General features: G+C 41.1%; 1 protein-coding gene across 7 annotated transcripts in view; it reads left to right on the plus strand.

Moving 5' to 3' along the window:
• Positions 1 to 27835, plus strand: part of DENND2B (DENN domain containing 2B) — a 153786-nt gene that overhangs the window by 97375 nt on the left and 28576 nt on the right. For 5 of the 7 annotated variants that reach the window (XM_053391748.1, XM_053391776.1, XM_053391795.1 and 2 more), the window contains 8 exons: positions 457 to 593; positions 14367 to 14515; positions 18507 to 18722; positions 20306 to 20402; positions 21665 to 21709; positions 24159 to 24343; positions 25781 to 25890; positions 27568 to 27637. In XM_053391748.1, the coding sequence (XP_053247723.1) occupies positions 457 to 593; positions 14367 to 14515; positions 18507 to 18722; positions 20306 to 20402; positions 21665 to 21709; positions 24159 to 24343; positions 25781 to 25890; positions 27568 to 27637 (1009 nt within the window). The remainder of the gene's footprint in view (positions 1 to 456; positions 594 to 14366; positions 14516 to 18506; positions 18723 to 20305; positions 20403 to 21664; positions 21710 to 24158; positions 24344 to 25780; positions 25891 to 27567; positions 27638 to 27835) is intronic. The other 2 variants (XM_053391786.1, XM_053391805.1) reach the window with 2 other exon arrangements.

Consider the following 27835-nt stretch of genomic DNA (forward strand, 5'->3'; position numbering starts at 1 on the left):
GTTGGTACTTCACAGGTCTGATACATAAGTAATTCAATATTTTGTGTATTTTCTAAGTGTGGCAAGATAATGTGGATGTATGTTTTTAGATCTGATACGGAGCTAACTTTAACCAACAGTCCAGTCACCGATTTATTCTTTATGTTAACCAAACAATCTCATCATAGAATCAGATGCGGTGTGTGTGTGGGACGGGGGAGACTAAGGGAGGAAGAGTATACGACCGTCTTCTTCTGATACCTTAACCCTTGCTAGCATTATGGGTGGCATTCAGCTAAGCTTTACTCAGAACAGGTCCATTGAAATTAATGAACAAGGACTTAGTTAGGTCCATTAATTGCGGTGGGTCTGCCTGAATAAAACTTAGTTGAATGCCACCCAATATCTGCCCTGAGCTTTAAAGCACTGTTAATTAGGCAATCATAAAATTATCCTTTTACATTTTCTCCACTATAGAAAATCCTATGAGTTTGAAGATGCTTCAAGCCTCCAGTCCTTGTACCCTCCCTCCCCAAGTGAGAATGGAACTGAAAGCCAGCACAAGTTTGGATCTAAGAGCACTTTAGAAGAGAATGCCTACGAAGACATTGTAGGTAAGGACCTGTTGCGGCACACAAAACAGCTGCTTGACGTTGAGCAATTGTGGTCAGGCAGTGACTTGTTGAATATGTGCCCTGCTGTACAACAGCAAGAAGCCGTTAAGTGAAGGGTAAATGGGCTGAAACGTCAGAGCAAGCACATTATACGCAGACTGCAGGCAGGAGGTCTTGATTCCTTTAAACCTCACTGAGCAATCTTATTAGAAACAGATTACTTGGTTAGCCATCACCATGTTTTTCATGGCGTAAATCATTGTTTGTGAAGACTTTGGCTGGGGACCCACTGTGGGCTTAGAGAATATAGAAGGAAAAATAGATGCAGAGCTTGCAGAACTATTAAACAGCAGGGTGGTTCCTGTAGGAGGTGGCTTTTGGCCTATGTTTAGAGGATGTCTGTGTAAACTCATGTGCAGCAGCTACCTTCCTCAGCACACATCTCTTTTCTCTGCCAGCTATATTGTGTTTTGGTGAGTAAAAGTTCATCCCCGCTGTCCACTTCTAACACCTACAGAGAACAGCAGATTAATATCGCCAACAAAAGAAAATGTCTAACACTTCCATATCTATCTATCTGTCTGTCTATCTATCTATCTATCATCTATCTATCTATCCAGCTTGTGAGGGCAGTTGAAGAGGCCAATGTTATGTGTGTGATGTCAGGCAAGCGATGTCAGAAGGTTGGGACAAACACAGCAGCCACGTGGCTTCAATGGCAGGCGACTCCTCCTTTGTTCCACCTGGTGCCGCCATGGGTGGGAGGCTGCTTTGACCCTCCTTCCCCTCCGCTGTAGGAGGAGGAGGAGACGGCCACTGGAGCTGCAATGTGCTTTGCGGACATGGGGGGGTGGCCTCTACCCCCAAAATATATGGGGGTCCCCAAAGGGCTCAGTTCCAGGAGCTCGCACCACTCTATCTCTATCTATCTATCATCTATCTATCTATCTATCTATCTATCTATCTATCTATCATCTATCTATCTATCTATATCTATCTATCTATCTATCTATCTATCATCTATCTATCTATCTATCTATCTATCTATCTATCTATCTATCTATCTATATCTATCTATCTATCTATCTATCTATCTATCTATCTATCATCTATCTATCTATCATATATGCACACAAACACTCTTAAGTTTTGTATTCTGGATGTGTATACCTATCCTTGTTATTGGTATAAATCATATGAAATATAGGCTAAGAGTGAAGTTTTTAAGAGGATATATAAATGGAATCTGGTGCTTTTAAAATACTGATTAATTGGCATTGGCAACGACCCTTTTCTTTATCTTCCATGCATTTTTCTCCTTTATGATTTCATGACTTTTCTGAAGCAGCAATTCCCAAATGCACAAATTTGGGGAATGGCTTTATCTCAGTGGTACAGCACATGTTTTTGCATGTACAAGGTTCTGGGTTAAATTTTTGACATCTCTAGGCAGGGCTGGGAAAGACTCTGCTCTGAAACTTTGGAGAGCCACTGCCAGTCAGTGTCAACAATACTAGGCTTGATGGACCAATGGTCTGAACTCATATCAGGAAGTTTCCTATTATCCCAAAACACTGAGTTGAAGCCTCAATTATAAAGAACTATTTATCATTTATAAGCAATATACAGTCGTACCTTGGATCTCAAACGCCATGGCTCCTGAACAAATCGGCTCCTGAACGATTGAAACCTGGAAGTGCGTGTTCCGGTTTTCAAATGATTTTCAGAAGTTAAATGTCTGGCGTGCAGGAGGTTCCTGCAGCCAATTAGAAGCCACACTTTGGTTTCTGAACATTTTGGAAGTCGAACGGACTTCCGGAACAGATTCCGTTCGACTTTCAAGGTACAACTGTATAACTAGAAGTTCTAGACAGAAAGAACTGTTTGAGTGTTGTTTGAGCATTAGTTTTCGGATTACTAGCGTATTTTATCTTGCCTTGCCATGCCACTCCAAGATGTTTCTAATATAATTGGCTTAAAAAACCAGCTGAGTTACTACATGTAAAAAGTTCCCCTCCCCCAGTTATCAAGACGTGTCCAAGAGTTGCAGAGGCTCTTATTTTTAGGTGATTTCCTATGTCTTCTTTTATTTATTTATAAGATTTATCACCCGCCCTTTACTGCAAGATCAAATAAGGACGAGTAAACGGAATATGCTGCAAGTCTGCCTTCATTTTAAATGTTACGAATTTAGAATATAAAACTCTGAAAACTTTTCAATCTATCTTATCACAAGCTGTCCAGAGGGTTGCAGGTGGAATGGTGAGACGTGTGTGTGTGTGTGTGTGTTTTGGTGTGCTGTGAAGCTTACAGATAGACTTGGGCAGGTCAGTATCTCACAAATAGTTGAGAGAAAACGGGACATAAGAGTTGTGCTGAATTGGGTAGAGGGTACATTTTAGCCAGCATCCTATTCTCAGCAGTGGCCAAGCAACTCTTCTGGGGAAGCCAACAACCCCAGCTCCTTGGAGGAAGAGTTGGAGTCCAAAATTACAGATAAATAAATCCACTTTGAATCACTATGTGACTACCAGCAGAGTATGAAAGTGCCTGCCACTTTTTTTCCTCGCTGCCATTGATCACAGTAATTTGGGTGCATGCCTGTTCACAGCATTGTGATTCTTCAAACTGGATTGACAAAGTTTTATTTCTCTTTATTCCAACTTCAAAACCTCTCTTCAGTGTACCAGTCTTTTACTCAGAATTTCTGCATGTAAGTGGAGATTCCACCCCTACTTTAACAACCGTCTTACACACAGTGTGAACAATAATCCTTGATCTTTTTCCTAACAAACAAACAAAAAATGACAGTACCATTTGCCAAAATGCTAATAATGATTAATTGATTTATAATGGAATCATTCCCTTTAGTTTTGACTGTGTGACTGTCATTCTTTATGTAGCCAAAACAGCAACAGCAGCACGCAACAGGGAGAAATGATGATTTCTCCCTGTTGTGTGCTGCTGTTGCTGATGATACAGAGTTTGTAGAAGTACACAAATATTTAGAAAACAAATTCTAAGGCTGTGAACCTCAGTAACAGTTGAATTCGAGCTGAGCATGTTCAATGGCCGCAGAATGCTGCAATCCTGAACAGCAGCACTCCACAGCAACATTTTATTGCAGCTCCCACTTCTATTTAGTGATAAAACTAGGATCTATAGTAATACATTCATCTTCAATACTGTTATCCTTCCCATTCAAGCAAACTTGAAGCCCAAAAAGTTATGTCCTAGTATATTTCTTTGTGTGTTTGATTAAAATTCCTTCTTTTTCCTCAGAGGTCTATTAACACTAGGTCTGTAATTAGAAACTCAATGATTTCTTGTTGATATATAACTTATGAAACCATTGAGTCCCATTAAACACACAGTGCATGCACATATATCAGATTGTTCTTCTCGCAGGTATGGAGTTTAAGACTGGGTTTATTATAGCTCTGTGCATTGGTGCACAGATGTCTTATTCCTTTTTTTTTTTAAAGTAGCAATATATCGTGACTAACTCAGATATGAGAATTGTTCTACTTTGCTTTATTGCAGTATTTAAGGACTGGTTATCTTTTCAGATTATATGGCTGTAACTAGTTAGAATTAATATTACGCCAACACCCCTACTGTGGCATGGGAGTGTTGTTTGACTGCGTTTTGAAATTACTTTCCACAGAAATACGCAAGGTAACTTACAGTTGTGAAATAAAGTCAATCAAAATTCATTATAAATATAGAAACTTTTAAAATAGTACAAAGCATTAAGAAGATCAAAGTAGCAGACTTACAGTTTAAAAGCACCACATACAGTGGTACTTCGGGATACAAACTTAATTCGTTCTGGAGGTCCATTCTTAACCTGAAACCGTTCTTAACCTGAAGTACCACTTTAGCTAATGGGGCCTTCCGCTGTCACTGTGCCACCAGAGCACAATTTCTGTCCTCATCCTGAGGCAAAGTTCTTAACCTGAGGTACTACTTCCAGGTTAGTGGAGTCTGTAACCCGAAGTGTTTGTAACCTGAGGTACCACTGTAATGGCATGTGTTGTTTTACAAAGGAAAAACTTTTTGAAATGTTTTCATCTGCCTCTGAAAGACAGTGAAGGGATCAAAATGCCGAAGGAGCTGGTCTGGTGATACATTCTGAGGCTCCGCTCTGCATAGTATTTGTTCTAACTGTAAGAGAATTGTCAAACGTGCTAAAACGCTAGCTGCCTTTTATTTTTCTGTCAAACTTTTATTTCTACTGCGATAGTAGCTGATCCTGTGCCTCATTTCCTCTCAGATCAGGGTACCCATGGCCTTGATAACTCACATTATAGCTGGTGAATGTCTTTGATGAGGTGGCAGCTTGACATTTGCCTGACTCTGACCCACACTTTAGCACTGGAATGGTTTGGCATAATTGTGTCAGCGTGTTCTGTCTCAGCCTCCTGAGTTCTTCAGGGAGTCCTGTGAATACAGCTATGACAGAGTTCAGAGAATTAGAGAATTGTAGAGTTGGAAGGGACCAAACCCCCTGCAATGCAGGAATTAGTTGAAGGTTTTCTTTCTCTTTATTCCCCCTTTGCTCATCGTCCACTCCTACAGCACTTTATGGCTCCTTTAGATGTGTTTGCCTGGTTCTTGCTGTGTGAGTATTTAGTTCTACCCTTTTACTATATTTGAAAATAATGCTGTGTAACTAAGGCACATATTCTTGTCAACTACTATCCACACCTTCATTGTTACTACCAGCGGCGGAGCTAGCCACTCAGGCACCCGGAGCAGTGCTGTGCACCCAGGGGTGGGGCGGGCGATCTGCCCAGGGGTTGGGTGATCCACACAGTGGTGATTGCGCCCGGCCGGGGGGGGGGGTGATCCGGTGTGGATGCGGGGTGCGATCCCGCAGTATGTATGTATTCTAATTAGAATTACTGTGGGAGGGCAGAATTCATCATGCGAAAGGCTGGGCTGGATGAATCCCAAGCCGGAATTAAGAGTGCCGGAAGAAATATCAACAACCTCAGATATGCAGATGACGCAACCTTGATGGCAGAAAGTGAGGAGGAATTAAAGAACCTTTTAATGAAAGAGGAGAGTGCAAAATATGGTCTGAAGCTCAACATCAAAAAAACTAACATCAAAAAGACTCCTGCTTCTTGGGAGAAAAGCAATGACAAACCTAGACAGCATCTTAAAAAGCAGAGACATCACCTTGCCAACAAAGGTCCGTATAGTTAAAGCTATGGTTTTCCCAGTAGTGATATATGGAAGTGAGAGCTGGACCATAAAGAAGGCTGATTGCCAAAGAATTGATGCTTTTGAATTATGGTGCTGGAGGAGACTCTTGAGAGTCCCATGGACTGCAAGAAGATTCAACCTATCCATTCTGAAGGAAATCAGCCCTGAGTGCTCACTGGAAGGACAGATCCTAAAGCTGAGGCTCCAATACTTTGGCCACCTCATGAGAAGAGAAGACTCCCTGGAAAAGACCCTGGTGTTGGGAAAGATGGAGGGCACAAGGAGAAGGGGACGACAGAGGACGAGATGGTTAGACAATGTTCTCGAAGCTACCAGCATGAGTTTGACCAAACTGTGGGAAGCAGTGGAAGACAGGAGTGCCTGGCATGCTCTGGTCCATGGGGTCATGAAGAGTCGGACACGACTAAACGACTAAACAACAACAACAACAACAATTGGTTTTACTCCACTCACATTTTCATATGCTTAAGCTATAGTCCTGAATGCACTTTGCACACATTTCCAGGATAATATGTCCCCCCTCTCCATAATTTGCCATTAGATAATTCCACTGAAATCAATTTATATTGAAAAGAAAAATAGGAAAGAAGTTGTTGTTGGATCCAGTCTCTTTTGTTTACATCACTAAGCAGAACACATTAGACTAAACAACATTGCTAGTGGGGATTTTTAAAAAGATTGTTTTATTGTAAAGTCCCACAGGAATTGTAAGGGTCTGATCTGGATCCAAAAATCCCTACTAGAGGCTACAGGTGTTTCCTTTTGGGCTTCTTAGTCCACCTTAGCAATAGAAGCTCACTGTAGTCTAGTGCTAGAGGCAGACTTGACATCATACAACCTTTCCCAAACACTCCTCCGCTTTCATTTTTTTTGTTTTATATTTGGCCCCATAGTACATGCTAGAGTCAGTCACAAATGCTTGAGCAGAGTCCAGACTTTTTCAAAGCTAATGGATGTCCAGAAAAATGATTTTGGTTTGGATCCATTCCTCTCTTTTTAAAAAAACATGTTTTTGTTAGATGCTCAGTAGTAATTTATGAGGTTAACTAGAGGTTTTCTCTGGAGTCTGAGAAGAGCTCGAATTATATACTAAATTAATTGAGAACTTCTTATTGTTTTAAGATTAGCTTGAAATAAAAGGTGATAGCTGCATATGATGACTTTCTGGAAACTCAGCAAGTGAACAGAATAAACGAGCAGCATTCAAAACCCATCATTCAACTGATGTCTGAAAGCAAGTTTAAAAGAAGAAGAAAGAATGCTTCTTTCTACCTCAGTAGTATTGCTTCAAATTTCAAATTGATTCAAATTTCTGCAAATTCAATCAATTGATTAATAAACTAAAACTCATACGATTAATCAATTAAAATTTCTTTAATAGGGTGACAGCTCTATACACAGTACAAGGAGAGCTTTCCTAAATGACTCTTCTGGAAGTTACTGGACCCAACCATAGTATTCAATTCTTATGAATGCCATCTTGAAAACTGCTCAATAACAATAAAGCAGACCTTCACTGACCTATCATAATTTTGCCACATTTTAAAAATAAGTCCTATATTATTATGAACATGGGCTGAAAGTATTTTACTTTCGTATTTTTAAATCCTTGATTATCATGATTGAATTTTCAAAGTTTTACTATGGACATGCATCTGCAAATACTGAATTATTCTAGAGAAAATGCTAAAACCCATTGTTTGTAGCCCAGTTCACATAGCACATTCATGTTCAGGGAATATATGTATCGGGAGCAGGTGAGACCATGTCTGCTTGCCCTGCCCCTGAGTTCCTTGTGGGGTGGTAACAGATGACTGAGTTTGTTCTTAGGAATATAGGAAGTTCCCTTATACTGAGTCAGACTATTGATCCATCCAGCTCTTAGTGGTTTCTGCTGCTTGGCAGCAGCTGCCCGCAGTTTCAGGGAGGAGCCTTTTCTTGCCCTCTCCAGACATGCAGTGAACTAAACCTGGGTGCATGCAAAGCGAGTGCTTTTCTACTAACCTATGGCCATTCCCAAGGCAGCTCCTGTGGCCTTGAGACTGGCAGGACTTTGAACCTGCAATCATTCTTATACAGAGTCCTTGGCACCACTGGCCCTGTAATGTGTCATTCCAGGAATTCTCAGTGGTATCTTAAATCAATTATGCTCTTGGAAACATGCTTTACTAACATTTAGGCCCACTTTTCATGTACGTCAGTACACATTTGCAGTGAGGATGCAACCTCTGCTCAACTCTTCATGCTCGTATACTCATCTGAGCATAAGTATACACATACATGGAACACTCTTCAAAATACAAAGTTCTCCGGAAATCTGTCACCTGTCTTTTAAGGTGAAGCAGGCTCTTCCCTGTCGCTAAGAATGCAATCTCTTGAACCTAGGGAATTGAAAGCCGCCACTGTTGTCTGCTCACTAGCTTCAACAATGATTCATCTCCCCTGTTTCCAGTCTGCTTGCCAGTGTCAGTCCCAAATCAGCCAGGATTGTGGTTTTGAAGGAGCAGCAGATTGTTCAAGCCTGTCTGCAAGCTCACACCTGCTTGAGAATCGCTATTTGTGTTGCCTAGAAAATGCCTCTAAAGACAGATTTTTTTGAGTTGCAAATCTGTTCTCTTAGTTATAGACTAATGGGCAGAAATGCTTTATGTGCTACATGAAATTCCCTTTGATAAATCCCTGCTTTCAGAGTGCAAAGGAAACATGCTAGTCCAGATAATTATATGAGGAATTCAGTTTTTCTTTTTCTTGGTGCCATTTTTCATTCTTGCCTCACTTCATTGTTGGCTTGCTTGCTTTGCCTAGACTTGGCTTCCCATCTGCCACGCTTGACAGCCAGTGTGGCAAGACATTTGCTGCACTGAGGGGCTGGCTGCATTCCTCAGAGCTGCACACTGAAGGAGTGCAACCATCACAAACAACTCATCAGTGCTTCAACTCCCCAGCACATTATTCTTTATTTCCCCCAAAGTGTGTTGATTATTTTACCATGGCTTTCATTTGCTCTTACTTTGGACAAAATGTTGCACCATGTTGCCAACAAAACTATTCTGCAGATAAATGCACTGGAAGCGGTAGATTCAGGAATCTAGGAAAGCAAAAAATAATAATAATATTTTTTTTAAAGACAGTTGACCTCCATTAAGGACCTGTGGTTAGAATTCTCATATTTCAAAATGCTGCATTTAAGAGATGTGGTCTTAAGCTGATGTAAAGTCTGTTCTTTACCGTCAACACCTGTGGGAGAGTGATTCAAGCCTTGAGACTTCATTACTTGAAAGATAGCCTCTTCTCATCTGTCCCTACCCAGGCCATTAGCTGAGGCCCTCTTCCAAGTGCTCCCACAATCTGAGCAGCTGGGAATGGCCATGAAGGAGAGGACATTTTTGATGGCATCTCTCCAGTTGTGGAATGCCCTCCCCGGAGAGGCTCACCTGGTGCCACCTTCAATATCCTTTTGGCACCCTTCTTTCCCCAGGCCTTTAAAATCTGTTTGTAAACGGCTCCAAAGCTTTCACAATGATGTCATGATATGGTTTAGCGCTGTTAAGATGATTTTCTGGCTCTCCTCATTTTGATTTTATGATTATGACTGAATTTATTTTAATCTCTGCTATGTTGTTTGTGGTGGTTTCATAGTGTGCTGTTATGTGACTTTTTCTGCAGGGGATTTCTGTGTTTCTAACTTTTTTGTAACCCATTCGTTATGGGGAAGATAAATAAATGCAATAGATAAATAATATGATGAAATGATTCGTCATAGAAAGGGAGGCTCATTTAATTATAAGAATGGATCTTGAATGTTAACTCAAAAAAATCTCTACAAAAGTTTTCAGTGACTATGAAATGTCTGCTTGGCATCAATATAGCAGAATGGGTTTTACCTTTCCAACAGTTTAGAATTTTATTTTCTCATGTTATTTATTTATACAGTGGTACCTCGGGTTACAGACACTTCAGGTTACAGACGCTTCAGGTTACAGACTCCGCTAACCCAGAAATAGTACCTCGGGTTAAGAACTTTGCTTCAGGATAAGAACAGAAATCGTGCGGCGGCAGCGGGAGGCCCCATTAGCTAAAGTGGTGCTTCAGGTTAAGAGCAGTTTCAGGTTAAGAACCCAGAACGAATTAAGTTCTTTACCCGAGGTACCACTGTATACTATTCCTAAGTCTTCAAGTGTCAAACTTATAGGTTTTACTGCTTGCACCCACAGCACTGAACAGTGTAAACCAATCTCCAGTCTTTGCTGCATTTAACCCCTTTCCCCCTTGCTGTGTTCCGAGAAAAATCTGCCATCTTAAACTGCTATTTGCATTAGGAGAAAATGTTGTATTGGTGCCATCTCCCCAAAGCAGATAACAGTTTCAGATGAGGGATTTCCTTTAGCACCTTAGTAGTCAAGGAGAGGGTTACATTTCCTTCTATTTCCAGCTGATGCTATTTTAAAAACTGGCTTGTTAAAAGCAAATCACAGCTAATGTCCCATCTAGTTGACTTCAGTCTCCTGACTTTGTGTCAGTTAGAGTAACTGACCTCTGCCGATATTTCCAAATTCCTTTGATCTTCTTTAAGTTACTTTTTTTTGCACTTGTTACATTTTGAATTTCTCATTTTTCAGAACTGATTGCGAAACACTAGCTCGTTGTCTTTATTTTTTCTCTGGGCAGTCTCTTCAAGGTATCATCGTAAAATTTATGGCTTCATATTTATGCTCCACAAAGACTGAAATTCCATTAAAATTTATTTGCTGAAAATAGCCAAATAAGTTTCTAAATTATTCTTCATCTGAGCTGGGAGGTATTTTGTCTCCAGGGTTTGTGAGTTCCAGTGCATTCTATACATTTGCATTCCATGCTACTGAGATAATGATCAAGGCCTGCCACTTGAACCATTTTCTATTGCAGCAGCTGCTCAAGGTTTGTCATTAAAACAATCCAAAAATATTGGTTTGTGTGCAGTGTCCTTTAAGGCACTGCTTACACTTTAAATTGTGAAAGTAGCATACCTTAATTAAAAAAATAATAATATCTGTAGGTTAGTTTATTCTAAATGAATCAACACTGAGGAAGATCTGTAATTATTTCATTTCTCTGCCACTGGCCAGAATTTTTCATTTAAGTTCCATTCTTTAGCCTCTCTGTTAATTTATCAGTCTGGCTAGACACACACAAAGGCACTGCACCTTTCTTTCTATTGTATTAATTCACACCTGCACACACGAGCCAGTATGTCCTCCAGATGTTATTGGACTGCAGCTCCCATCATACCTGACCATTGGCCATGCCAGCTATGGCTGATGGGAGCTGGAGTCCCTCAACATGTGGAGGGCACCAAATTGGCTACGGGGTGGGGTGGGGTGGGGAATCATCCAGTTACACCAATAGACAGTCGATTAAGGACAGGCAAAAGGAAGAACTTCCCCATGCAACACTTGGAATTTCCTGCCACAAAAGGTAGTTTTGGCCACTAACTTAGATGACTTTAGAAAATGATTAGCAGGGGCAGCTTTGCTGTCCTGCTTTGCTGGCGGAGGTGAAATGGGAAGGTGCCTCTGCTCCTCCCCTGCACATGGCTGCAATGGTTTCTTCCAAGATATTGCCAGAAGAAGCCGCTGCAGCAGGACCCAGTTGGCTGCAGGGGTAGGCAGAGCACCCCCGCAGCTGTCTGCCACCCAAGGTGGCTGCTTCAGCCCACCTCATGGGTGGGTTGTCCATCATGATTAGACAATTTAATGGAGGGGGGTTGGTTTAAAAAATTGCCATGATAGCTAAGTGAAACGTTTCAGCAGTAACATAGTGAAAGCAACAGAGGCAGGTGGCTGCTGGAAATGTTTGGCTGGCTGCTATTGGGAACAGGATTGTGGACCCTTGATTTGGCCTAGAAGGACTTCTGTGTTCATATAGTTGCTGGTACCAACACATCTCCTGTATAGTTGAGCCTGGAGGAATTATTTAAACCAGGGCAGTCCAACACCTTGCCTGAGGGCCACATGAAGCCCTCAATGCCTTTTGGTGGCCCTCAGCAATAGCATTTGACTCCCACCCCACAGTCCTCGCACTGCCTTTCGAAAGCTGGGTAAGCAGGGTGCTGGCTTTGGGCAGGAGGAGGGAGAGCTCTGACAGGGTCCCAGAGTCCTCCATTTTCCTTCCCAAAGCCTAGTTAATGGGTAGGCAAACTAAGACCCGGGGGCTGGATCTGGCCCAATTGCCTTCTATATCCGGCCCTCGGACGGTCCGGGAATCAGCATGTTTTTACATGAGTAGAATGTGTCCTTTTATTTAAAATGCATCTCTGGGTTATTTGTGGGACATAGGAATTCGTTCATTTCCCCCCCATAATATAGTCCAGCCCACCACAAGGTCTGAGGGACAGTGGACCAGCCCCCTGCTTAAAAGGTTTACTGACCCCTGGCCTAGTTAGTGCTTTCCCAACTTTGAGGAGAATGTGAGCCTTCCAGAGCCTCACACCTCCTTTCCAAGGCCCAACACCTTGCATATCCAACTTTGGGAAGGTAGCATGTGGGCTGAGGGGGCATCACATTTTGGCCTTGCTCTTCTCCACCCCCGCGCATCAAGGCAGTGTGCAGCCTGCATGTTCTGTGTCAAAGTTGGACCGCCCTGATTTAAACATTGACTAAAGCCTAACTTTCAAAATGATTGAATTCATTACAAAAAAATTAAAATGGGGGCATGCCTGCAATCAGGCCTAAGGTCAGTTTTTCTTTATGGTTTTGTTTTTATTGACCCATCAAGCTTTCAGATATTTCTTACCTAGTTGAGTGGCCTGCTTTGTGTTTCATATGGAGGTTACCCAATATTTATTTTTATGTAGGAGTAGCATTTACTTTAGATATTGTAAACGTTTGTAGAAATTGGAAGTGAGAATGTTACATGAATGTTGGTGTGAGGTAACAGCTTCTGCCTGAGTTCATCATGACTATACCTATGCATTTCCCCCTATTTTGCAAAAAGATAATTTGCTCCTTTAACTCCTGCGCTATAAGGTGACAGATGATAGATTTACTAAAGCATGTGATAGGACAATGACATTATTATTTTTACCATTCATTTATTACAATAATCTGTATCCTGCCTTTCTATGCGCATGCCTGGTTCACATGATGCTTTAAACCAGGGACGTGGAACCGTTGGCCCTCCAGATATTTTTTTGAACTTCAACTCCCATCAGTCCTAGCAAGCATGGCCAGTGGCCTGGGATGATGGGGGTTGTAGTCCAGCGACATCTGGAGGGCTCTGCACCTGGTTTAAAGCCTACTTAAACCAAACTATGGTTTAAAAGGTGATCATGCAGTGTGCTGGTGCCTGCTGTTCAAATTGTGGGTTCTCTTGGCTCCTTCCTCACTTCTCCTTAGCTGCTGTATCTAAACTGGGGCTTGTGGTTTCTCCAAATTATGTGTGATAACAATAGTAACCAAGATCTGTTCTTGGCTTAATGCTCATGGTTTGTTTGGGCAGGGGGAAAACAAATCAGAAGCCTCGGTTTAAATGTAACCCTAAGGCTTACAGTGGCAATTTCAATTTCAGCAGTGCACACCAAAATGCTCCACATTCACCTCTAAAACTCAAGATTGTATTCAGCTTTCCAGCTTAAACTGCAGCTAGGCCATTCTTTTTATTAATTCAGATTGAAGCAGGTTTTGGGGAAAGCGTGTCAAAATGTAGTATTTCCTAAGAAACAAGAGGATATAGATGGATTTGGGTTGTGGCTGACGTGTGTACATTGCTTCCTAAACCAACAGTGGGAGCGCACTGGATTCAGAGTAAATGGGAGTGTGTTCATAGCCATTGTTTAGTGTAACAATAATTAAATTGACATGCAAACCAAGCCTGAGTGTGCTTAAAGCAGTTGCAAAACAAAACAAAAACCTCTTCCATTATTTTTATTATGAGAGTCAATTGTAACTCTCTGATTTGCAATTCTACAAACACATTTTACAAGGGACATTGTCTCATTGAACTCAGTAGGATTTCTGAGCAGTAGTGCAGTTAGGTAATTTTTGATTCTGGACTTAATAATCTTAACACACACACACACTCCCACGGTAGATAGCAACGTGTGTTCCTTCATTTCAAAATGTGGTGAGCCAGCCCTGCTGTGTTTGGGGCCATTTTGCTCATTCTGCTGAGTAGGGGCCCTGGACACATCCCCCAAAGCCCTGCCCTGATGGCATCCCTACTCCTGAGTAAACACACAGAAGATTGAACTGTTAGTAATCTGCCTGGTTCTTCTGAAAGTAGCTCTGTGTTTAACGCTTTCTTTTACATTCATGAATAAAGCTTGACAGAGCTGTAGGGACTCAGAAAGCAGTCTTGTGAAATCGCTACAGGGAAGAGAAAAAAAACACCACACAGTCTTTCGTAGCCAGAATTTCCTCCAAGTACTTCCAGCTGCACTTGGAAGGATGAGTCACGCTGGAAGCGAAGGAGGTTTTCTACGAGCCTTTTGCTTAGTTCACATGATTTTTTTTTATTTTACATTCCTATCTGTTTTTCTTTCCTTAAAAAAATTTTGTTAAGGAGATTCACCCAAGGAAAATCCGTACGAGGATGTGGAACTAAAAGCCCGTAATGCAGGCCGAAAATCCCAGCAGTTCTCAGAAAGTTCCCTAGATACTTTGCACAGGATGTGGACTCCGCAGGACAGGAAGTACACAACACCTCCACAGGTAATACAGCATGTCCAAAAGAGGGCTGGGCTATGCTCAGACCTTGTGTTTAGATGTGAACGTGTTTTATTTGTTTGTTTGCAAAAGAACTAGCCACAGGAGCAGAGCTAGGAAAAGGGATACTAACTGTAAATGAACTTGATGAAACTAAAAAAGGTTATTAGAAAGGAAGTAGAATCCTTTTAGATGTTTGCTGTAGAAAAAAAGGAAGCTTTAAGTTTATATAGATTTGCTGTAAACATGCACTTAAATTCTGTGATGCTATTTGATACTTTATACAGTTATAAAGTTTGTTACCCTTTGCTAAAGTTAGTAACTCCCAGAATGAGTCACTGAATGTTCTGTCAGTTTCAATAGAAGATAGGCAAAGCTCTGGGTGTTGTTGTTTTTTTAACCTAAATTATTATGAATTGTCAACCCAGGCTTTATATCTAATCTACTAAAAATAGTGTTAAAACAATGAATGGGAAAATGGCAAGGCACAGCAAGATTTTTCTTAGACAGATAACTGCTTTAGCTCCTCATCTCCCAAACCAATGTTGTCTCTTATATGACAGTCATGCTGGTCCTGTATGGATGTATGTGAAAATGCCTTATTGGGTTTAGTGTAATTTACTTCTAGGAAAAAAAAAAGCTGAAATCAGAGGACATTATTTCCAAATGCCTTTGATAAAATTATGTAAGGGTTTGTAATGTTTATGACATAATAGCCTACAGTAAAAAACCTTGACGTATGTGGAATGTCAAATTAATTTTGAATCAGTGGGCTTTAGTTCTGAATTCACTTATTGATTATAAATGGGCTTGTGTATTTGTTTTGTTCAAAATAGATTTTTAAATGTCTGATTTTGTTTTATAAAAATGAACACTATCTCTCATGAATTTGCATTACTGTTGTTAAATATATTCTGTGTGTGAGTGTCTGAGTGCTGATTGGATTACATGATCAACTAGTTCTTTCCAATACTGTATTAGGAATCTAGAACTTGTGTTTGTGCTGAAGCAAACAAATCGAGTGGGTTATTATTAAACAACTACATAAACTTATTATTTGTATCTCACACAAAAGAGCAGAAGACATAAGACCTTTTTACACAGATTCTCTTTTGTATGAAAAATGGGCATTTGAATATTTCCATCTACCTGCTAGCCCATAGTTCCTCCCTTGGCGCTTACATATTAGAATTCAGTATATAATAAACAATACAATAAAAACGATCAGAGACAGAAACAAACTTCACCACTGGACAGAATAAAATCAGTAACTTTTAGCAAATTGCAAATGCTTTCCTAAAAAGAAACTTGTTACCAGCTTCCCCCAAAGTGATTGTGTTAAGCAAGTAGACTTCCCACAGTAACTACCTTCCTAACCTCAGATGACAGGGACATGTGGAACGTATTTTTGCATCAGTCTGAGTGCAGTCCCCAGATCTTTCCTCAAGGAAACATTTTAATGGAATGATATTGCACTTCCTGACCACTCAAAAGCGCAGTATCTCCCCTGATGATAATCACTGCTATTACGGTTGTGTGGAATATCCCCTTGCATTCACGTGCCATTTTCTGATTTTGTTTATTAAATTTGCTGTAAACATTGGGGAGGGCTTCAATTTTCATTTCTTGATTGGGGAGGCTCACTGGGACAAAGTCTGAGCCAGACTAGTAAAAAGAGAAACACCTGCATTGATGTATATCTACATAGCTGAGGCACAGAGCCAAAATGCTTTCCTAGCAACAAATTAGAATCCCTTAGCATGGCCTGAGTTCCATAGTGTTACATGGGGCATTCTTAACTCCAGTTATTTGAGCAGATACCTTCCCCTGTGGTGTGTCTGCGTCTTGGAGATAGGTGAAAATGGTTAGGCTCATTTCAATGGTTATGTTTATTCCAGACCTTAACTCTGAGGCCATAAAGCTCAGGTTTGTTTTTTTATCTTGGGTCTTAAACAGAGAAATGTGGGGAGAAAGGAACTCTCTTCAGAAGTTACCTGCCATGCATTCTGAGAACATGCAGAGGCCACATATGCTTGCTTTGCCCCAACATAATAACATAATGATGTCATGCAAGAGTCTATGAATGTTTCACTGAATGCATGTAGCTTTCCCTTCAGATCTTCTGCCCAGTTAGCCAAGATTTGGGGTACAAGTGGCAGGGATAGGGGCATTTGGGGTGGGGCTGGAATGACCTGCTCTTCCCTCTATGCATTCTTGGAATGCATGAAGAGCAACTTCTGAGGGGACTAGAGTCTCTATCAGCTGTGAGAAAGGTGAATTTCATCCTATTAGGAAAGGGATTGCAAATAAAACTGTCAATATTGTGGCTTTTATACGTATCTATGCCAACCTAGCAGTTCGAAAGCACGTCAAAGTGCTTAAATAGGTAGATAGGCATGTCAAAGTAGATAAATAGGTACCACTCTGGCGGGAAGGTAAATGGTGTTTCCGTGCGCTGCTCTGGTTTCACCAGAAGCGGCTTAGTCATGCTGGCCACATGACCCGGAAAAACTGTCTGCGGACAAACGTTGGCTCCCTCAGCCAGTAAAGCGAGATGACCACCACAACCCCAGAGTCGTTTGTGACTTAACTGTCAGGGGTCCTTTACCTTTTTTATGGCGCAACCACACTGTGTAGGATTCTAGTCACTGGACCTAAAAAAAATGGCATAGAAAAGGGCAAATGATCAGGAGTGTAGGGTAACTCCACTCTAAGGAAATGTTTTGTTTACAGCCAGTTTAGGATAAAGATGAGTAAAGTGGGGGCACGATACAGGTTTATAAAATTATGCGTGGTGTGACAAAAGTTGATAGAGGTTTCTCTTCTTCTTCCTCTTCCTCTTATAACACAACCTGGGCTCATGAATGGTGGGAGATTATGATATACAAAAGGGAGTACTCTTCAGACAGAATTATTAATATATGTTTAGTGGGAGGGAAGAAAGACTCTGTATTGTCATATCTAAAAAGGAAGAGATGAAATATTATTCTAGCTGTGCAATCCTGACCATATTTACTGTGAAGTAAGCCCCACTGTGTTCAGTGGGATTTGTTTCCATGCAGGTGTTCATAGAATTGCAGCCTAGAGCAGTCAATTGCCAAGTACTGAGAGTTCTGTGGAAGACATCCCCAGTTAAAGATTGCAAGCCAAGAGAGTGATGGGACTAGAAGGGCTAATGTTCTGAGCTGGTATAAGGCAGCTCATTATACTAATGGCAGAATGTAGTCTTTTTCAATGAAAAGGGCAATTTTGTCTCTCTGACCAACAATCTCTCCTTATTTACTGTTCACTGAAGCTCATTTGAGGTCTTTCTGCTAATTATATTAAAAATTCAGTCAAGGCCCGGCATGGCTGGACTTTGCCGGAATAACTGTGTTTCTATGGGTGGAATTTGTTTTTCCTCCAAAATGATATTGTAGAGCTGGAAAAGGTGTACAAAAAGGCAGCCAAAATGATCAGGGGGATAGAGTAACTCACAACAAATGAAGCTTACAATATTTGGAGGCTACTGAATTTTTTAAAAAGGGGGGGTAAGGGGGAGCATGAAAAAGTGTGTAAAATTATTCATGGAGTAGAGAAAGTGGACAGACGGAAGTATTTCTCCATCAGTCAAAATTCTGGAGCCCAGAGTCATCCAGTTAAGCGAAATGGTAGGCAATTCAAGACTGACAAAAGTAAGTACTTCTTCATAAAGCACATAGTTAAACTATGGAAATCACTTCAACAGGATGTGGTGATGGCCACCTACGGATGGCTTCAAAAAGGAACATAAGGCTATCATTGGGTACTAGACAAAATTTCCAAGATCAGAGGCAGGGTGCCCCTGAATACCTGTGCCTGGAGATTATGAGCAGGCGAGTACTACTGCTGTCATGTCCTGCTTATGGTCTTCTCATAGGCACCTGGTTGGCCAATGTGTGAAACACAATGCTGGATTAGATAAGCCTGTGGTCTGATCCCACAGGGCTCTTCTTACTTTCTTATGCCTACTTCTTAGCTACCTTCAAAGCCCAGCAGCCAGTCACTAAGAATCGGAAACTGGTCAGAAAGGAGAAGCCATCGTGTACCACGGTTACCCAAGAGACACAGTCATGATGACATGCTGCTGCTGGCCCAGCTTGGCATTCCCTCCTCTCCATCCAGCCTGAATGAAGACAGTTTGAGTACTACCAGCGAACTTCTTTCCACACGCAGAGCCCGGAGGGTGCCAAAGGTAACTACTACAAATCGGTCATGATGTTGCTTTTTCTTACCCTTGGTGTAATATCCCAAATTCAGTACAAAATTGTTGCTGGAGGCAGTGTGCCCTTGAATGCCAGTTGCTGAGATTCACAACTGGACAAAGTGCTATTGCTCTCAGGTTGTGTTTTTCGTTTCCCCATAGTCCTGATCTAGCAGGGCTCTTCTTATGTTCTTACTGTGAGAGAGATTGGATCCTGTCTATCTATCTATATCTATCTATCTATCTATCTATCATCTATCTATCATCTATCTATCTATCATTTATCTATCATCTATCTATCTATCATCTATCTATCTATCTAATCTATCATCTATCTATCTAATCTATCATCTATCTATCATCTATCATCTATCTATCATCTATCTATCATCTATCTATCATCTATCTATCTATCTATGTATCATCTATCTATCTATCTATCATCTATCTATCTATCATCTATCTATCTATCTATCTATCTATCTATCTATCTATCATCTATCGTTCCTTCCCTTCCCTTCCCTTCCCTTCCCTTCTCTTCCCTTCCCTTCTCTGTCTATCATCTATCTATCTATCTTTCTATCTTTCTATCTTTCTATCTATCTATCTAATCTATCATCTATCTCTATGCTCAACAATGCATATGGGAATACCTGGGTTTTGGGGGGTGGGAAAATCCCTGAGTTGTTTTTTTTGTGCTGCAGCAACCAACTTCAGACTGAAAGGTAAAAGCACTAAAACAGGCATTGCTTACACATGTGGTGTAAAGCACATGTATATCCATGTAACACCTGCCGTGGCCATGTGGCCTTCTAGCTCTCAATAAAGGGAAAACAACTGCATGAAATATCCACAAAGACATCTGAGCCGCAAGTTATGTTGTTGGCACAGTGGGTGTCTGCCTTCACCACTCCATTTCTGGAAAAGATTTTTTAGGTGCATGTGTGAAAAGGGGCAATTACACGCTTTCCCTTAATCTCTGCAAACTGGTGCATTGCTCTGTTTTGCTTAAATTATAATGTGAGTAGCAGTTGACCTGCTGCTATTTATAATCCATGGTTTGTGCCTAAAGTTTTTTGTTTTTGTTTGTCATGGTGGTTCCCAAGGAAATCGCAACTGATCCAACATGGGTCCTATTGTTTATATCTGTGCAATTCAGATAGCTGCGTCATGGCAGATTTGAAACAAGCCTCAATTAAAGTTAAGCTCTTGCAACTTGGTAAAAAACTTACAAATCTAAGAAGGAGATGGAATAATTATCTGGTAGTATGAGCAGTTAGAATGAACAATAGCATATTTATTTATAATGATAAATGTAGCATTTTCCTTATATGTTTAACTCTTTCCTGTGCAGTTGTGTTTAGTACATTCTTAACAGAACTTCCCCTCCCTCTCTTCTCCCTGTTCTGGGTTTCTCCCAAACCATTTGGAGCAGATTTGGAGAGGGCAGAGGGTTTGCTAACATATCCTGTGCATTGCATACTGCCCTCACCCACACACCTTTCTTTATTCTCCATCCTTATTAGAGTTCAAGTGCTGATTTGATGGAGGCTAATGGTTCTCTTCTTTTACAGCTTGTACAAAGGATCAATTCTATCTATAGTGCAAAGAGAGGGAAAAAAAGATTGAAGAAGCTTTCAATGTCCAATATTGAAACAGCATCACTGAGAGGTATATCATGAAATCCGTTTTAGCACCCATCTTTCATTACAGAAGTCACTTTTACACTGATATACTGTATAATAAATAAACAGATAAAGCTGCATGGTCAGGTGCTTGTTCCTAAGCACAAACTAGGGAATTGCAGCCAATTAGGGGGTCCCTGGTATGCATCCTTCAGCATTTAGGAATGCCCATCTGCCTGTCACATTTCCACATTTAGTGCAAGAGATACTAGGGAAATGTGGCCATAGCTGCAACAAACCTGATTGCTATATGAAGTGTGAAACGGCTCTCAATGTTTCCTGGAAGGTGCCAGCTAATTTCTGCAGAACTGAAGTGCACAAATGTGCTCATGGTGAAGCCACATCGGCCACTGATTTATTCCTGTCAACTTGTTGCATATGCAACAATGTGAAAGTAAAACCAATTAATAAAACTGGATCCTGTGTGCATATTCTTTCCAAATGAATGTTTTTAATATTTGCTATGGTCTGCGCATCTCATGTGCATCTTTGTATGTGCATGTGATCATGTATGCTAGTGTGTGTGTGCCAGGGTAGCAGAAGTAATGAGAGTTCCTAATGGTCCTGCCCTATGAGATGTACCACCCCAACACCAAGACATGAAAACATAGAGGGCTTAGGAAGTTGTCTTGTACTAAGTGAAGCCATTGGTCCACTCACTTTGACTGGCAGCAGCAGTCCAGGGTTTCAGACAGGGTGCAATGTGGGAGACTGAACCTAGGACCTTCTGCATACAACGCAGATGCCTAACCGCTGACCTAAGGCCCTTCCCTTATATCTAGATCTGAACTTAGCCTTGCTACTGCTTGCTGCTGGCTCCCTGCCCTTGACACATAGCTGTTGGCCTGCTTAAGAGCAGCCACATGCTGTGAATGTGTCGCCAGCCTAGCTATCAGTATGCCCACTTACCCAAGTGGGCATTCATCACAGAATTAATTCATGTTATTCATACAGATTTCTGACTACTTAAGCTTTTAAAGTGTCCCCCTTGACTTCTCTGAGGTGTTACAATCTCTTTTCAGTAAAAAGAATTTGAATGGGAAAGTGTCAAACTAGTTTTCAAAATGCTTCCTCAAGCAGCCTGGAAATTACTTTTTTCTTAAAGATTTCCATAATCATGAAACATCGCTTGACCATTGTATTTTCATTGCAGGACATAAGGACAGACATTTTTTTTTATTATTTTGCTAACTTTAAGAGCAAACCTGAAGCTTCCTTCTGAAAATAAAATCCTTCTCTCTCTTTCAGATGAAAATAGTGAGAGTGAGAGTGATTCAGATGACAGGTTTAAAGGTGAGAGGCTCAGCATTCCTTATCTTGTAGCTGCTTTACAATCCAATGAAATTAAATGGGAGACAAGGTGATAGAACTACAGTTCCCCCTTACCACATCCTATTTCATCTCTGACAGCAGAGGCACATGAGGGTGGTGATGGAGCAACAGTGGCATGCGATCAGGGGTCAGCAAACTTTTTCAGCAGGGGGCCGGTCCACTGTCCCTCAGACCTTGGGGGGGGGCAGACTATATTTTGAAAAAAGAAAAAAAAATGAACGAATTCCTATGCCCCACAAATAACCCAGAGATGCATTTTAAATAAAAACACACATTCTACTCATGTAAAAACACCAGGCAGGCCCCACAGATAACCCAGAATTGCATTTTAAATAAAAGGACACATTCTACTCATGTAAAAACATGCTGATTCCTGGACCGTCCGTGGGCTAGATTTAGAAGGTGATTGGGCCGGATCCGGCCCACCAGGCCTTAGTTTGCCTACCCATGCCGCTAGGTGCTGGCAGCACTTGGACGGGACAGGGTGGCAGCAAGGTCAGGGAATGGCAGCAGCATTCTATAGGTGCATCCTGGCTGCTACTGCCAACTTGGAGCTCTCCGGACTTTGCTATTGCCCTAGTGCTCCTGTCGCTGCTGGCTGAGCATCATCACAAACGATGCTGCTGGTCTCTGAGGGTCCCCTGAGCCTAAGAATCGGCCTTTGGAGAGGTAGTACATTGGGGGTGCAGTAAGGAAGAAGCAGGAAAGCCGTTTCATTGTCTTTAGGATGTTTGCATTTGACTAAAGTAATTATTCTCATGCAAGGCCTTGTATCAAGGATTGGTAACCTCCAGCCTTTCATGATAGTCTTGAACTCCAATTCCTGTCATTCCTGACCATTGGCCATGCTAGCTGAGGATGATGGGAGTTCGAGCCCAATGGCATCTGTAGGGCCACAGGTTTCCCAATCCCTGCATTTAGCCAATAAGAATATAATAAGTGGTGGTCATTGTGATGGACAATTGTAACACTACGTTTCCTAAATGCTTAAAGCACTTTGTAGATATGTTATATCAGTAATCATTATCTATAGCAAGCCTATATAATAAGCCAGTACTGTCATCACCCTCTTATAGATTGGCGGCAGTAGGCATTTAAGGTGAAAGCTACCCAATACAGTTCTTCCCAGCTTGGAGCACCTGCTCAGAACCAGCATTTTCTGCAGCTTATCTTCTTTTTACAGTTTTTTTTGGAGCAAATTAATTAAGGTGCACTAAATGCAAAGCTTCATATAAAGGAATGGGTTTTTTAAAAAATAAGAAGAAATATGGTGGATATGACTATCACTTAAAAATCCTTTAAAGACAGTAATAATGATGATGATGATGAAATGATTGTGAAATTGCTGGGCACAGTTTCTCTTCTCCTTAGCCGTCTTTGCTGCTTTTGCTTTCTAGCAGTCTGGTGCATCACAGTCTTTGTCTGGCCAGTATATCTGTTTTTATGGACTTATTTCCCAGCTAGTGCCAGAATCTGCTTTTATTCCAGTGAATTTCCTGGCTTTAGGTTGATACAGATTACTGTAATCTGAGGTGCAGCAGAAACGGATGGGTGAAACTGCAGCTTGTTGCTGCTCCTTCTGTGGGGCGTTAAAATTAGTATTATATATTTGTTATTGTATTTTTTCCAAAAGGCAATGCTCTTATATTACCTGGGGGGGCATTCACTCCAAGAGGAGCTTCCTTTTTTCTGCTTTTTAAAAAACAATGCTAACATCAGTCTAGTCCCTGATCTAGATTGGGACCACAGTACAGAGGGCAAAGGGTTAAATCTCTCCCTAATGCACACCCTCATTCAAATCAGCCCCCCCTCCCCATATCTACATGGGGGGAGAAAAGAGAAGGGAAAGTTTTGTTGTGCAAGCAGAAGTCCTTGTGTAGGGCTTCTGCTGCCAGAAATCCTTAGTTGAATCCCACCCAGAGGACTTTATCACATCAAGGTTGAAACATATTTGGCAACACAGACCTGATTCTAAAGTGATGTGAGAAGCTATTTTATGTTTGTTAATAAAGTCATCATCATCATCAACCTTTTATTCGACCGTCAGTCAGAAAAAAGTACATTTGTACATTTAAAAGTACATTTAACACAGTTAAAACATCCAGGAAGATTTTAGAACTTAGCCAACACTAAAATGGGCTAAACAGATAGCCCCATATTGTTAATAAAGTATAGGGATCCTTACGGTTTACAGCCTGTTGCATTTGATGCTATGCAGTCAGCTGACTTCGTAAAGCTTGAGTAGGTTGTATTCCTCAAGTTTCTTTCCAAGAACTTTTATCGCTTCTGTATTTGAAAAGGTTTTCATTTATGTAGGAAATAAAGACATGCAGAATTAAAAGTGAACGTACTTGGGCTTAGCATTTCAGAAGCTGCCAAGTAATACTTCTTGCTTCTTTTCTAATATTAGCTCACACCCAGCGCCTTGTCCACATCCAGTCAATGCTGAAGAGAGCTCCTAGTTACCGGACTTTGGAACTGGAGCTGATTGAATGGCAGGAACGTGAATTGTTTGAGTATTTTGTGGTAGTTTCTCTTAAGAAGAAGCCCTCTAAAAATACTTACCTCCCTGAAGTCACATATCAGTTTCCAAAGGTAAAATAACAACTTTATTGGATTACCGTCATTATTGTTATTGTAGCTGTTGACTGCTATTGTAGCATATATGGGACACTGTTAGGCACATGCATAACTTAAAAATAGACACATGTCCAATTTTAAGAAATATTACTATAGATGGGTGGACATTATTATTTTATATTTCACATTAGATTTATATAGTCATCCATCAATAAATATTCTCTAGGTGGTTTACAAACAAAATTTAAAATGATGCCAGTTTTTATTGCCCTTGTTTATGTTGTGGATGTTTTGATGAGACTTTTTATTGGAATGCTACCACTGCTGTGTTATTTTATTTTTTTCTAAACTGCTGTGAGGTCATATTTTCAAACAAAGGGCAGCCTAGAAATGATTTTAAGTAAGTAGGTAGGTAGGTAAGTAAGTAAGTAAGTGAGTAAGTAGTAAGTAAATAGGGTGGCTGCATTCACACAGTGTGGCAAACTATAGTAAATGGTTTTTCTGTGAAGGTGGGAGATCGCTTCACTCCTCTCTTAGCACAAGCTGAAACAACGAATTGCAATCCCTGGCTCAATGTTATGGGAGAATGTAACACACTGTAGATGGTACAGATGTGTTCACGGTGATGGTATTACAGCTTGATCTAGGGAAGAAGGAATTGCCACAGTTCCTTTCTATTCTGTAGAAATCGTTCTGCCCTCAGGATAGGATTTTGGGAGTGTGTGGAGCACCATGGTAGGGAGTCAGCAGCGTGGAACTCCTTTGCAATAGGCATCACTTTCACTTGTCCTTTCATTGGATACAACCCACTGACTTTTTTTCAAAATTGGCCTATTGAAATGAATAGCCTTGATAAACTTAGGTTTATTAATATCACTGGGTTTACTCTAAGTTAGTTGAATACGACCCATAAAGTCAGTCTTCCCAGTGTTTGTAGTTTTCTTTGCCTAGAGTCTCATAAGGCTAATGGAATCAGGCAAAGGCAATAATGGAACAGCAGCAACAAAAACAGGATCCTGAGTGGGTTTCTGTGATTGTGTGGAGGAGAAAGATATCAATGAGGCTCTGATATCAATAATAATAATAATACCCAGCTTATCTATTTTGTCATTTGTCTTCTCTTGAACCAAAAAGGCAGTAGTTTAAATTCAAAAGGCACATTTTTGCCTTTCTGCATATGTTTCTGTACTAAGTAATATATATATGGCTTTGGGGGATAAAATATAGTTTTCTCATTTAGTTAATTGGTTGAGTCACAGCTCAATCCTTAACCCTGTCTACTTAAAAGTAAGCCCTATTGGGTTCAATGGTGCTTGCTCTCCCAGGTAAGGAGGGTTTCGGATTGCATCCTTAATAGTTGTTTGTAGAAGGATAGCTATTCCCTGTGTTGATTTAAAAAGCCTGATTTGAGGCTGTTCTAGACTCTGCTGATGTTAACTTATTCAACCACAGCTAGAAAGACCCACAAAGCAAGTTCGTGAAGCAGAAGAACGTCTCAAGGCCATCCCACAGTTCTGCTTCCCAGATGCCAAGGACTGGAACCCAGTGTCAGAATACAACAGGTAAACTATCCTGCTGATACTTACAAGACTGGATTCTGTGCCTTTTGCTTGTCGTTGAATGTAGATGACATTTTTTCTCTCCTTTGGAACTCTAGTTATGTTCTGCTGGTGCACCACACCTAGTTCTTGCCTCTATTTGCTGCTCTTGCTAACTAACGCCCTTTGCAAAGTATTGACAATAATCAGTGAAATTGCTCATAGCAGTTTGATTACTGGCCTTTCTGGGCTCCCTGGGGTTAGAGAAGGGAGAGCTCACTTCTGAGTATCACAAAAGCCCTGTTTAGGTTTTCTGTTACCAAATAGAGCAGGGGTGGCTAACCCGCAGCTCAGGGGGTGTGATCTGGCTGCTCATTCTCTCTCTCTCTCTTTCTCTCCCTCTCTCCACCCTAATACCCAATGAGTTTGGCAATGGCACCAAAAAAGAGAAAAACAATTAAGCAGACATAGCATTGGGGTGGGCACAGCCTTGCACTCTAATGGAGATGCAAATTGCCCCTCTCCAACACATCAAATGGATAATTTTGTGAGCAGAGGGCTATAACTTATGGCCTTGGAGTGCTGCATAACAACTTCCTAGGAGGAAGGGCATGGTAGGCCTTGGAAAAGAAGGGCTGCCATTGCAGAAAAGGGGAAGTGATTGGTCTCTAGCTACCCTGCACCCTGCTGTGGCTGCTCCCACTACCACTGCTGATGTCTGGGCAATGAGTGGCGGCAGCCGGGGATGGGTGGCAAGAGGGCTAGATCTCTCTGCTCCCTTCTCCCTGGTGCTATTACCACTGGCCAGACAAGTAACAGAAAGCGGGGAGGTGGCACAGAGGAGGGAGCAGTTTCACAGTATGTGTTTTGGGGGAGGGATGGTGGAGAGGAAAGCCAGGGTTCCTTCTCCTTCTTCAGATCAGATTTTAATTTGAGCCGGAGGAGAGTTTGGGCCTTTTAAAGCTTGCCTCTCCTTTGAGGTGAGCTTTTGCAAGCTCCCAAAGACATTCTCTGAGCCTGGCTTGAGGGAGCTTTGCAACCATGTCTTGTTCAGTTTTGTATAGTTCTGATAGCAGTCAGACAGCTAAGAACAGAACAAGAGATGTCAGTCTTTGGGGAGATTTTTCTGCTCACCTCAAAGTCTCCATACTTAAAGAAATAGCTCTCAGCCTAACCTACCGAACAAGCTTGTGAGGATAAAATGGGATGGAGGGAACTATGTATGCTGGCATGAAGTCCTTGGAGGAAAAGTGGGATATGAATGAAATAAATGGAAAGGGAGGCTCCAGCTTGAAATAGCTGAATTGGAATTCATTGGTTAATTTGAATATATTCCATTCAGACTTAATTGGATCGGTGTTTCTTTCCTCCTACAGCATAAGCTACTGCGTAAACCATATGCTAGCTGACTACTATAAGTGGAGTACTCTGTTTTACAACTGTGAGGCAAAAGAAACCAACCAATTTCACAATAGAATATCTGGTTCTCCATTGCTTCTTGTGTTATGTAATCATTTACACATGGATAGAATGAGTACAAATCCTTTGGTTAGTCACAAAGCCTCACCAAGACTATGAGATAAAACCACAAGATTTATCTGTCTGGAAGATATCTCAAAACATGTCAAAATATTAATCGAAAGGAATCTTAACACCTGCTTTTTGGCAGCACAATAACATCTGTGGTAATCTTTGTTACAGTGAAACATTCTCTTTTATGCTGACGGGAGAAGATGGCAGCAGAAGGTTTGGTTACTGCAGAAGATTACTAGTAAGTACATCAACTTTTTTCAACGTACACTATGCTAAGAATGTGACATATTATGAGAGCTGAATGTGTCACTTTTGGGGCTGCGGACAAATGCAAGAAGAAAGACCTTGTGGTCTTAAGGGAAATAGAGCTTTTTCTATAGAAAATCAAATCAAATCCATGTTCATATTCCAGGGAATCTAGGAGTTACTGCATTTT

This window comes from Podarcis raffonei, chromosome 1 (genome assembly GCF_027172205.1).
Source record: "Podarcis raffonei isolate rPodRaf1 chromosome 1, rPodRaf1.pri, whole genome shotgun sequence".
In the NCBI taxonomy this organism is placed as follows: Eukaryota; Metazoa; Chordata; class Lepidosauria; order Squamata; family Lacertidae; genus Podarcis; species Podarcis raffonei.